The 12,925-nt window shown below is 32.5% G+C and overlaps 2 protein-coding genes and 1 long non-coding RNA gene across 11 annotated transcripts in view; 2 read left to right on the plus strand and 1 right to left on the minus strand.

Moving 5' to 3' along the window:
* The window catches only part of LOC113492479 (steroid hormone receptor ERR1), a 34,185-nt gene extending 26,362 nt beyond the window's left edge, over positions 1 to 7,823 (minus strand). Inside the window, exons 1-2 of one of the 3 annotated variants that reach the window (XM_026869945.1) lie at positions 7,074 to 7,823; positions 6,247 to 6,347 (exon numbers count right to left, since the gene is read on the minus strand). Coding sequence is in view for 1 of the 3 variants with exons in the window: in XM_026869944.1 (XP_026725745.1) it covers positions 2,213 to 2,239 (27 nt within the window). In the remaining 2 variants the exon portion in view is untranslated. Of the gene's footprint in view, positions 1 to 2,212; positions 2,334 to 6,246; positions 6,348 to 6,438; positions 6,587 to 7,073 lie in introns of those variants that run through there. The other 2 variants (XM_026869946.1, XM_026869944.1) reach the window with 2 other exon arrangements.
* On the plus strand, positions 2,461 to 6,240 carry LOC113492484. 4 transcript variants are annotated; one of them, XR_003400507.1, is made up of 5 exons: positions 2,461 to 2,749; positions 3,055 to 3,162; positions 3,747 to 3,929; positions 4,493 to 5,318; positions 5,384 to 6,240. It is a non-coding gene; the product is annotated as an uncharacterized LOC113492484 (long non-coding RNA). The 4 variants fall into 4 exon arrangements; XR_003400508.1 differs by having other exon boundaries at positions 4,493 to 5,313; XR_003400506.1 differs by having other exon boundaries at positions 2,561 to 2,749; positions 4,493 to 4,706; positions 5,227 to 6,240.
* A 324-nt stretch (positions 7,824 to 8,147) lies between the features above and the next one.
* Positions 8,148 to 12,685, plus strand: LOC113492483 (transmembrane emp24 domain-containing protein bai). 4 transcript variants are annotated; one of them, XM_026869952.1, is made up of 6 exons: positions 8,148 to 8,461; positions 9,087 to 9,207; positions 9,560 to 9,630; positions 9,897 to 9,905; positions 11,637 to 11,763; positions 12,062 to 12,685. In XM_026869952.1, the coding sequence occupies exons 1-6, from the start codon at positions 8,285 to 8,287 to the stop codon at positions 12,214 to 12,216; spliced, it is 660 nt and encodes a 219-aa protein (XP_026725753.1). In that variant the 5' UTR covers positions 8,148 to 8,284; the 3' UTR covers positions 12,217 to 12,685. The 4 variants fall into 4 exon arrangements, with proteins under 4 accessions (XP_026725753.1, XP_026725756.1, XP_026725754.1 ...); XM_026869954.1 differs by having other exon boundaries at positions 8,153 to 8,461; positions 12,085 to 12,599; XM_026869955.1 differs by lacking the exon at positions 9,897 to 9,905 and having other exon boundaries at positions 8,150 to 8,461; positions 12,085 to 12,599.
* The last annotated feature ends 240 nt before the right edge of the window (positions 12,686 to 12,925 follow it).

Here is a 12,925-nt window from a genome sequence, read left to right on the forward strand (position 1 = left end):
TCTGCATCTATTTAATATAGATAGATGTATTTTTGTTGAATACGAAAGATAGCAAAGGATAGTTTTTAGTTTAATGGATGATCACAATTGATCGCGGAAGCATTCACATAAACTAATTATTTCATTATCTTTGGAACCTGCCCTGCCCGTGACCAGTAGTCTTGTAACCTAAGGTCGATTGATATCAAAGTATCATCAACAATTAATTAAAGATATGCGATATGCAAACTGTTTTGTATTATTTATACAAAGCCAGTACTAATAGTTAACCATTTACATCGAGCTATAACTTTTGGATATGATAGACATCATTTCAATTAAGACTTTTTATTCTTTCCGTTTTCAAAATTCTTAGTTTTTGTAACATACGTTTTACAGTATTCAAAACACGTGATATGTATTAAAACATCTCTTATCATAATTATTACACTGCGCTTTGTATTTTAACATGTAATTACTTCCTGATGTCATAGCAAAGAAAGTTAATTCGACTAGAAGATATTTAAATTTAAGCAAAAATAATACGGGTAATAAGGGTACAAAAACCTACAAAAATAATGCCTATCTAGAAATGTGTTTCTTTGGGTAATCTACTTCATATTTTGGACTTAATTTTATACAAATAAGAGACAACGCTTAAAATATGTGTCAGGAATGGAAAGATTGAGCCGATAAGTACTGTCAAGGCCGCGTTATATCACCAGCGTATGCATCACGTTGCAACAAAAAATGATTAGATAGCACCGAAATAATCTGACTAAAAGCTACATATATTTATACAGGTATAGCCCACTTTCAGTCTTAAAATCTCGATCATAATTATCAGAAATATATTAATACTGACTTTTATGATAGTAAAGAAAATAAATATGAAATGAATACAAAAGTACTAGAAGTATGTTAAACTTAAGAGGGAACTAACCTATATCTTGGAAGTAGGTAAGTGCAACCTAAACACCAATGAAATTAATACACCAAAGTCTGACGGCAAAACGAACAGAGAAACAAAGAAACTTATTGATGTAACTCAAAAGACTATTTATAAAACAGAACGCATCAAAGAAGCTATTATACGCTTCCGAGATAAAAAGCCTCGCTATCAAACCGAACAAGATTATACAATAAACGAAAAAATAGACAACATTAAAAATTTGCCCACGCATGCATAAAAATTCCAAATAAACGAAGCCTAAATTGTAGGAACATAAAAATTGGGGTTTGAAGTTTTGTAAGCGTTATAAAATATTTTCAAAGACCGTTCTAATTATGTAGTAATTAAAAAACAAGGCTAGAAGTGATTTATACCAGTAAATAAATTTCAGTAAAATTTTGGTAGAGTGAGCTAAGAATGGAAAGACACTGTTAATTTTCAAACACAATAAAAAGAAAATCTAACCAAAACTAAGAGTAAAGGGTAGGAAACAGTTTAATGAAAACGAAAACGGAAGAACTTTTGGAATTGCTACAAGACGCTTGGGAGATTTTTCTCTGAGCGTTATGAAAATAGAAGCTACGCACAAGGCTGAACAGTTAGGCGGGTAATGGTAGGCGGCGCGATCGATCACGGTTGGGGCAGGTCGGGCACGCAGCGCTTCACGTGTTGAGCTGTCTTGAGAGCCTAGCCGTCTAGAATACTAGAAATTCTGGAACCATGATATCTACGATGATGATGTTCTTCACGAAACATGATGTTATTTCATAGGTGGGTTTGTTTCAGGTTTTTTTTCTATTTGGAGATTTTTTTGTATTTTGTTTTATGAATTTAGTAGTTCTTATCACATTTTTTTGGCTAATTTTTATACACTTTGATTATTTAGGATTTTTGGGGATGTTTTATTACAGCTATTATGCTAATTAAAAATTTGAAGAAGAAAATGTTTTAGACAATGAAATTAAGTTAAATTCACTAGGAATTAGAATAATTGAATATATTATTATAATTTGAATATTTTTTTCTGAACACTAAATTATAATTATTATTATTTATTGCTTTAATAAATATTTTACTAAACACTGGAGCCGTATAAAAACAATAAACACATAAACTTGAGGAAATATAAAGCCAGGGCGATAAATATTCGGCAGCCGGCGTTGATAAAATGTTAGCCTAGGTCAAGGTAAAATTCATATTACAAAAAAGCCGGCATTTTTAGCATTAAAAACCACAATAAATTAAATGCGACATCCATGATAAAATATAAAATGTACGCACCACATCCTCCATCTCCATCCAGTCCATGTTGCCTTGTTATTATGTGTCTAGGTTAGCTTAGAAGTCTGGATGTAGTGCTGCGCGAAAGTACTGCGCGTCGCGACGTTCGGTACACGAGTGCAGCGTGTAGTGTGTGTTGCACCGAAAATTCGTTCCCGCAGCACAGACCCGCGCCCCTCACCGCTCCCCCGGGCTCGCTAAATTTTCAAACTTCGTACGATTCGCACAACGCCATCTAGGGGCGATCGGCGCCCCATTGCCTCCGTGTGTGGCCTTGAACTTGACTGTACACGTCGCGAGCGACCCAGTTTTGCGGCGCGTCCCCCGCACCGCCGGCAGTCGCGCGCATTGTCACGGCCGAGCCACCTGAATGGATCTAAGGCGGCATAAGGCGTATATTTGCGTGGCGGCGGCGCTGAACACTCTCGTTTTCACTTTGCTGTGTTACGTCACGCTGCACGTTACATCGGTGGATTATCTCGCACACGTACAACGCGGACGATAGCAGGGCAGAAACTTCCCACGAATGTAATAACGGTATGAGTATGCTGATTTGTCGTTTCCTTACAGAGTGAACTATTGACATTGTTTGTCCAATTTTGTATAACTTTGTTTGCCGAATTTTCTTTGTAAATATTCTTATTGATAACTTGTAATAGCTGGAAATGATTTAACATTACTATCCATTTTTATATTTTTTATGTGTCATTTGCCAAAATCAGGGAGAAAAAATGATCTTGACCAGTCCCAAATTCAAAAGTCAAGAAACAGCTCTTGCACTTAATTAATACAAGATGTCTTAGCAAGCATATTATATTCAAACGTCTGTTTGTATATTTCAGGAGGTGCCTTTTGATCAGATGCCTTGTGAATGGCGGATAAGTACAAAGTACCACAGCATGCGGCATGCACGCGCTTACGATCAGTTTCTGGAGCGATAAATCAAAATTGTAAGATCATTTAAAATTAAGCACTTATTTTTAATGACCATGATTTGCTAACAAATTTTAATGAGGTTACAATAAAAAATACTTGTCTGATAATGGCTAATTATATTTTAGCCGAGATGAAAAAAATGTTTTGATAGTTCGTTTTTTATTTACATTAGTTAGTCGCTAATGATGTTGGGTTTCTGTTAGGAAATAAGTAAATGCTACTGATCGTCTTGGGCAGACTGCTTATGTCGAAACGTTTCTGTCAAATTCTCCCGATTACCTTACTAAAAAACGCACTCGAGAGTTACATTACATCCCTTAATTGCATTTGGAAAATCTTGACTTTAAAAGTATAAAGATTCGAAAAGACATATTTTTATGATCTGATAGTTATAACATATTTAATTACTTGAATGCAACATTGAGCCGACTTGAAGCCTACGTGCGTGCCCACTATGCGGGGGTCTGGTCCAAAATTAACTCGAGATACTAAACGTTATAACTTTGTTGCTGGATGTTTTTATTATACAATACTAAGAGCTCCAAGGAGTATGACCTAAGCTGAGATAAGACTAATATAAGGCCGCATAACATTTCAGAGTACTTCAGTCCACACGAACGAGAATATTGACTCGGATTAAGGTCAATCAATGAACGGGGATGCACGATGCGCTATGCAGGAAGACAGCGAGCATTTGTAAGACCTCAGTTCAATCAGAATTGAGTGACGTAATCAACAAAATATTTGTCATTTCCTTTCTGTCTTGAATGGAAAAGTTCAGGTGAGTTTTGGCTTCTTATTTTTATGGTAATATGTAATAGATGTAGTTTTTTTGGTGCTTTTACTTTTTCTTTTCAATGATGCACAATTATTTCTACAAAGTCTCAGTTTTTCGCAACACGACAACGCAACGATAGTGTTAATCGCCAAGCTTTAAACTGAATAAGTATAGTAATGGTATGGAGTATGGTTCATTTGACTTTTTATTTTACCGTTATAAATTTTCGTTTGTACGTTTGTTAATTAAGGAATAAATTTTACCAATACGAATAGATGTTAATTGTTGGTAATGCAAGAGGATTTCATAGATTATTCCATTGCCCTTCAAAAGCATAAAAGCATTTCAAACAACCTATGCAAACAAGTGTAAGCAAATAATTACTAATGTTTGTAAATTATTCAGCATTTTTAATTACTGAACAGTAATTTATGAAGTTCTTCAACTGTCCTTTCTTTTATTCCATTATGTTTCTTGTCTAGAATAATAAAATCATTTTATTTTTATTTGATTATTTATTATTTTGATCTAACATTTATTTACGTATTATAATTTGATTTTTCCAGATGCGTATCATACCAGACTCGATACAGAAGATAAGATAGACAGTTTATTGGGTCATCCGCGTCTAAACGAACCTACATCAACAAACAACGGCAGTCAAAACAAACAATCAAACTCATTGTTTCGGTGTGACTCACCAGCGCCATCTAGTTATGGAATATGACATTAAAGGATAATGTTTACTGCAAACGGGTACGAATTGAAATGCAGCCAAATGTAAGAGTGATTCATTTAATTGTAGGTTGAAGAGAAATTGTTAAACCAGCTTATAGGAGTGTTCAATGTAGGATAGGTCTCATGTAAAGAGACGCTGCTCAGCAGACTATTTAATGACATACGAAAATCAACCATAATGTATTGGAATCAAGGTTTGAGATTTATATCAGTGTTGCAGTGACTTGTATTATGACGTCACAAGTCACTGGCTCGAAATGTTTCGGAAAGTGCTAATCAGAAACAACCTTCTCTTGTCTTTCAAAAGTGAAATGTTATCGAAATCACAGTTCATTGTTTTCCTGACTAATGAATTAAGACGAGTACGCGGTCAAAGACCTTAACTTAATGCCTTTAAGGCCATGAGTTTTAACAACCCATCAAGAAAAACTTACTTTAATATCACACATTACCACAACTATAAAAATACGAATTGATTGATATGCAAATAACTTTTTTTCTTTGAATTCCATTTGATTCTATTACGGTACATTTGAAAAACAAATCTATCGAATTTTTTCAGCATTCGGCAATGAAAAGCGGAGGTTACTTTTGGTGTCAATAACCTCGGTTCAGTTAGGCGAAAACAGTCGGCGAACGAGTCATCACAGTTCGGTAAAATAAAAAATAAAAATATGTTTTTTTAAAAAACGGCGCCAACATTAATACTTGTGTTACAGGGCGTTTCATAAACAATCCAGTCACATAAACAAAGACACCGTAAGCAGATTAAAAGTTCGTGGATTACACAAAACGCTTTACGCGAAGCGTGCCCGCAAAGCGTCGCGCATAGTGGGTATGGCATGGAGACCGTAAAGCATTTGGGAATGATTACAGTAAAAAAAACTATAGCTTTAGCTAGTATAATGCAAGAAGTAGAATAGCGTCTCGTAGAGAGACTAGGCGCTAACGGAATTTATTAAAAACACGCATTTTCCTTGTTCCGATTATTTTTTTATATTTTATCAATACTATACATATACATATTTTTATTTTGTCTTCTGAGATTTTTTTAACATGAAACGTTACGTAAAACGTACATAATATTACGATTAAATAGAAAATAATTATACTGAGATAAAATCTGTATGACGACATTTTTACAAAAGACAATAAGAACTTCAGATCACCAACATCATACCATAAAATAATTTGTGATAAAAAAAAACTATGTATTGATTTATTAATTAAAGATGATGATTCTGTAGCTTAGTAAATTGTGTGTGTGCTTAAACATCTAACCAACTTTAAAATTACATAAAACTAGATTGTGAATAAATCAAAATAACTGTCTAATACTATCATGACTGAGCATAAGTATGTTTGATGTTGTGTTTTTAGTTAGATTAGCTTTAAAACTCTTTGCTTAGAAATATCTCACTCTAGGAAAAAATAAAATGCCAAATAACATAGAAATGTTAATGGCCACAACATGCCATAAACAGCTTCATATTTCTGGGTGTATTTTGCTTAAAATACTATCTAACTGTATAACATAATTAGCACAGGCAAATGCAGAACAGCAATTTATTAACAAACATACCTTAACAACAGTAGATTGACAGCGGCTGTCTGTCACATATTTCTCCCGAGTTTATGATACCATTGAACGGTGGTTTGTGTCGAGACATCGCAGAATTGTACCTGAAAATATATCAATTATATATACACAAATATAAGGTGAAGGTAAAAAAGGTGAGGAAACCCGAAAGAAAAAAAAAATAACAATAATCACCAAGACAGGAGTGAGTGGTGATCAATATTTGTTCCTCCTCTTTTTTTTTTTGAAAGGGTTTTTGTCCACCAGTGATATTAATAGTAAGTTTAGTACCGACTACAGACAATTACTGTCCAAATGCTGAATAAATAATAAATTATAAATAACAAAGCATAAATTTTAAGTAAATTACCAGCAAGTGAATTGTGAAAAATTAAGAAAAATATGGTTTAATTAATTTTACAACTACCAATTACAGCATAATATACTTTCTTCTTTATTGTGGTTGAAAGAAAAAAATAAATTTGCAGGTCAGAGTTTTGCTGACATAAATTAAATTAAAAAGAAAATGCAATATCGTAAAATTATAAACAGTTTAAAATCACAAGCTATTGATTTCATAAGAATGAAAAGCCAATCAGCTAACACAAATATTATTAGATAAAAAAATTATGGAAGACTTCCAACTTAGAGCACTTTGTTTATACACAACTTTATCAGTATCCAGTCATGTCATCGAACTCTACATCAGGAATACTGCAGGAAGTCTTTTACACGATAATTACCGATTAATAAATGGATTTCTTTTCATTTCAAAACTAAACTCAACCATTATGTAAACATATATATATGTTTAAATTATCTCTACTTACGAGGACTCGTCCGTAAATAAATGTTGCACTATTAGTATTACATATTACCTAGTGAAAGTTTTTGATTAAGAAATTTGAATAATGTAATAATCTAGATTTTTTCTGGAAAACTTAGCTGAAGAACTGTCAAACTACCAAGGCTGCAGTTCGGATTTCACGATTTACGAACTATTTCCGTTGTCATAAACACCAAAAACCTTATTATTTACAGATAATTATTTTATAAAAAGAATGATATGCAAAATGTAAGTTATTACTAAGTTTATATCCTAACATTAAGGTTATAATGCTATTATTTATCCACTTGCACTTTCGAGTAAGAACTGCATTACACAAAATAACATGCTTAAAGTTTGACTGTCTACTGCAGTTCGCTATCTCACCTGCACACTGGCAAAAACATATAAATGTTTCTTTTTGTCATGGTTCTGTTCATGCTAGACATACTATATGATATTATGAAACCGAAACTGGAACGAAAGGAAATAGACGTGTGTTACCATATAAGAAAACTGTAATGTCAGATAATGGGAATGTTACCTTAATTAAATGATATTCTAGTAAAACGATTCATAATAATATCCTATAATTATTTATCGAAGGGTTATATGATTCTGTAATCATATAATCGCAATAATATTTTAGTAAATAAATTGAATGCAAAGCGCCTTCACACCTGTAATTTGAGATCTTAAAATGACCTTGTTAAATATTAATTCAAGGACTATCGGCATTATAATCACTAAGTTTCATCGATATTAAAGAAAAAAAATACTACACTTTATAAATAATAAACAAAATTGATTTCATTCGATTTTTTCATTTAGATTGACAATCCACCACATCTTTTTTTTTCATTTAACGCAGCCAGCCTTTTGGTTTTGTTAAGATTGATTGATTCAATTGAGTATTCACATTCTTAAACATAATTATATTTAGATGTTTTTTATTTATAATATAATATAGGAGGATATATTCCGCACGGATATTTGTAACGTTTAAAAAATGCCTATTTTTTGTATTTTAATGCGTTCCGTTATGTTACTGACGTGTAACTTATCATGGCAACTTTCTTCAAAAAGCCGACGACGTTTCTCATTTCAGGCCAACTCATCGGTCCTTTTGACACAGAATATGTTTGTTTTCAGTTCTTTATGTTATGAATTGTGAATTAATTATTACAAGATAGATTAATAATTACAATTAATAACATGGAGGTACATTATCTCGTGTTTGTTTTGTGTGCAATATGGCAAGGCACGAATGCCATCATGTGGAATCTGGCGCCTAACACTCAGAAGTGTTTGAAGGAAGAACTCCATGCAAATGTGCTCGTGGCAGGAGAATACGAAGTTACAGAGGTTACCGGACAAAGAGTCGACTATGTCGTAAGTTTAAATCATGTATTTTCTTGGCAAGATTCCACGGCCAATCCGGCGTGAGATAACTGTAAATATCCTGAATTCTTAATGCTATTGATAATGTTGCTAAAAATGTCATTCACAAACGACAAAATGTAGTTGACTGTCGTAAAATTATCATTATTTGGGTGGGCAATGGGTAGAAAACAAGACTGGAAATCCACCATGAAGGTTGTATGATGTGAAACTAATTAGAACCTATAATATGCTCTTATAAATGGAGTTGAGTTCTTATCAGAACTGTTTTGATATGGTAATCATTCTGTTTTCATATTAATGATGTATATAATTTACATCAAAGTAACTTAAGGGTCCTTACAACTTGTGTTGCAACTGGGGAGCCAAACACATGAATTTTATAATGATGATATTAAGTTTTTATTCTTGTGTCTAAAGTAAAAAAAAAATGCTATAAATAATGTAGTAAATAATCAAAAATTTCATTGAGTACAATTATCTCACTGAATATACTTTGTGTTCACTGTTTTATACTTTCATTTATTTACAAAAGAGTATCATTCTGGTTTGGCCAACATTACTTATATTAGGTCTAAAGGCTTTTTTCTTACTGGAAATAATCTTCAATTTTCAGATCCGAGACTCAAAAGACCACATATTATCACAGAGAGATTCAATAACTAAGGGCAAATTCACATTTGTGACAGAAAACTATGACACATTTGAAGTTTGCTTCATTTCAAAAGTACCACCAGGTAATTACAAGGCCACCATACCATAAGATGTACTTCATTGTCATAATGTTAAAGTTAATGATGTCCACAATTAATATTATTATGGAACATACAAGGTGATACCGCATAAGTTACAGGAATTAATACTGATGGTCAAAATGATAATTGAAAAACATTATGTTCCTATTGATGCAATTAAAAAAAAATATCTCAGTTTGTATGTATTTCTAACAGTTCATCAACTTTTTTTGTTTCAATGTGGTACTAAGAATAGTAATTGTACTTTCAAATAAAAATATTTTTTCTTTCTTGTATTTATTAGTGTACAAGTACCATAGTAATGGCTTATTATAATACTTTCTATTTATTTTAGAACGCCGCGGCGTCGCCCAAGATGTGATGCTTGACATCAAAATTGGTATTGAAGCCAAAAATTATGAAGGCGTAAGTATAGATTTTGTCTCAATATTTCAGTAACTTTTCAGAAAAATACTACAATAAAATGAAATCTGCCTAATTAAGTAGGATTTTTAAAGCACTTGCTTTCAGATTTACAGCAATATTTTTCTTAATATTAATTTCACTTATTAGGGGTTTAATTATTTATTTATAAGTAGCATATTATATCTTGCTTTTTTCAAGTTTTATGATCTTATGTTAATGTATTTTTGGTTATCGGTGACTCTTCTATGACAACCAACCAACTTCAGATCTCTTGGGTAATATTGAGTGCTTTAAGTGTGACTAATATATAATTATATGTTTTGTAGCATGCTGAAATATAATGCTTTTTTATAAGTTAAGTATAACAGTAATAAAATTGTCAAGTGGAAATCTTGTCTTCTCTTCACTACAATATTGAATATCGTATTTCGCACATGCAAATGCTGGGCTGATTTCAAATATATTTTCAAATTGAAATCATAAATTAGGTCCCTTCTTTGTTTGACCTGTAGAGTACAAATTTGATTTGTATTTGCAGTCCTGAAATAAAAATGTTTTGTCTTTGAAAACATCTCATGTACCTAATCATCATACAGGTGAGCTGTAACTTCAGCAACAAATGCACTAACACATATTAATAATGCGCATAAATTAACTTCAGTCATTCATACAGTTATACACGATGATTTTTAGTCGTCTTACAAAAGTAGCCCAGTTCATGTATCCGACGTAAAATACCCCTAGGCGCGGTTTTTTTTTTATCATCAACTAAGATAATAAGTACAACGAAAAATTAAACAAGAGAAATCTGAAATATACTCTTAAAAATGGTAAAAACGCCGCCGCCCGCGTTCCTCACCATTGTAACAAGGCTCGGACCGCGCTCGCAACAGAGCTGTGTTTCTAAAAAACTGCGAATTGCATCATAATATTGAATAAAAATTGCATTTTAAATTTATTCAAATCTCATAAATACCTATTTTTGTATCATGAACGTGTTCTAGTCATTGGATACATGAACTGGGCTGCTTTTGTAAGACGACTAAAAAATCACGGTGTATACTTCAGTCTAAATATTAACAAGATTTGTTGCCTGCATTGAATTTGTGGTTTTGTTTTGCCATGTTTATGATTTTTTAATGGATCCAGTTTTACTCCTTAAATACATACTATAAACATCTTTCTGACGCCGCTTTATTCTTGTTGTTTATACGATTTTAATCTATGATCATTTTATGAGATTCCTCCTTTCATATGTTTAACTAAAATACGTCTTAACACTTTGTAATAAAAGCCCTGACAATATCATTGTAATAGTACTGATGCGAGGTTAGGGTGTTTTAATATGAACTTGAAATGACAACTAAATGTCTGTTTTTTATTTACATTTTACTTAGCTGGTACAAGCCCAACTTACTCTCTCTTGAGTTTCACATTCTTATCCCTAATACACTTTGAGACAACTACCAAGTAACAATAATTTTATGTAATATAAATTGCCCATTGCTGGGCAACATTTGCCTCCACTTGACTACCACAATGATTTAAATATTATATTAACTTGGTAGGTTACACCTCGTCCTTGCAGTATCTGGAGTAACAGATGGGTGAAAGACTTAAGCAGTAAGAGTAATCTCTGTCTACCCCAGAGACGAAAAAAATCCATGAGGAAATTCCCTTCCCCAAATTCAGGATTGAACAACTAAAATATTTTGATTGAACATGCTCATATAATAATTAATAACTAAACAAGGAACTTACCTTCGCTACAGAACGAGACTACATAATACGCGGTGAAAAGGGCTGTCCAGTCTTTCTCTAACAACTCCAACAGTCTTGATTGACAGTTAATTGTAGGGCCCCAGTATAAAAGATTAAATATTATGTTTTATCTAATGTGTTTTTAAACTTAGATCAGATACTACTTTTGAATTTTGGTTGTCTATACAAGTAAGGTTAGTTGTAAGTGTTTTTGTTATATAACTAAGAAGGTTTTTGTTATCTAGATTGGTGAGGCGGCTAAGTTGAAGCCAATGGAACTGGAACTGAAGAGACTAGAGGATCTGTCAGAGGCCATAGTTCAAGACTTCACACTAATGAGGAAACGAGAGGAGGAAATGAGAGACACTAATGGTAATTATATTCTTAATTAACAACAACTGATTGTTCATGATATCTGTTGATAAAAATAGTAGATGATAACTTTACATCAATGAGAAGACTTTAAACAAAAGTAATGGTACAGACATACTAAAACCATGTCAGATTTTGTAAAACGCAAAGAAAATCATCTTCGTTCCTTACCTTTATGAGATCGAGTCCTTCGTCCATCAGTAGTAGAGTACTAGAAATCTTCAAAATAACTAGTATTAAAATTCATTCATTCATCATTATGCATATGCTCAAAAATATAATTATAATTTGAGCTCAGTCTCCATTGTTCTTATGTTCCAGAGTCCACAAACAACCGCGTCCTATTCTTCAGCTTATTCTCCATGGGATGTCTCCTGGGTCTCGCCACGTGGCAGGTTCTCTACCTTCGCCGGTATTTCAAGGCCAAGAAACTCATTGAATAGCACCTTATAAATTTAACCGCGGCTAAAGTTGCTTGCGGACATAGACTATTTAGAAGTTTGCAAATGGTGCATGTCTGTGTGTCCTGTGTAAGGATTTCTTTTTAGTCTTTGTATCTGAAAGTATTCCTCATTTATTCATTGTTCATAAGCGTATTCGTTGTTAATAAAGATGTAAATATATTTTCGAATCTAATTATATTTTGTTAACCAAATTGACAGTAACGGAGTCACGTAGTAGAATTCAAAATCCTACGCTGGCAACACTGCATTCGATCAAACCTTAGTGATAATAAATAAACATTTCATCACAATACCCCGCAAACCACTTTATCCGCGACCATAGATCTTATATTACTTTATATTTAAAAATAATAAAAATTTTGGAATACTTAATTCAGATTTATTATTTAATGTTTTTTTGTTGTAAATGATTGCGTTCCTGTCTGTTTACGAATGTGGTAATAATATATTTAATTTATTATTTTGTTTTATTGAGTTCTCACCAATTGTAAGCATAACACTACCTTCTATTTAGTATTAATTCCAAAAACTTTGATTTTGCTACAGTCTTCAATTTCTTCAACTTCAAGTAACGTTATTGCTGCGTTACGTTACGTCCGCTGCTGCTACCTTTTACCCAAAAAGTATCATTTAGAAGAATGATAAGTAAATAAAAGTCATAAATTATACGGTAACTTACGTTTAATGTCGTAGAAACT

This window comes from Trichoplusia ni, chromosome 4, assembly GCF_003590095.1.
Source record: "Trichoplusia ni isolate ovarian cell line Hi5 chromosome 4, tn1, whole genome shotgun sequence".
Classification (NCBI taxonomy): Eukaryota; Metazoa; Arthropoda; class Insecta; order Lepidoptera; family Noctuidae; genus Trichoplusia; species Trichoplusia ni.

Bases quoted from the DNA above. Each gene is read 5' to 3' on its own strand.
- LOC113492483 (XM_026869952.1), top strand. From the start codon at position 8,285: ATGGAGGTACATTATCTCGTGTTTGTTTTGTGTGCAATATGGCAAGGC. The intron at 9,208-9,559 runs GTAATTACAAGG...TATTTATTTTAG, and splicing joins CATTTCAAAAGTACCACCAG to AACGCCGCGGCGTCGCCCAA. The intron at 11,764-12,061 runs GTAATTATATTC...ATTTGAGCTCAG, and splicing joins GGAAATGAGAGACACTAATG to TCTCCATTGTTCTTATGTTC.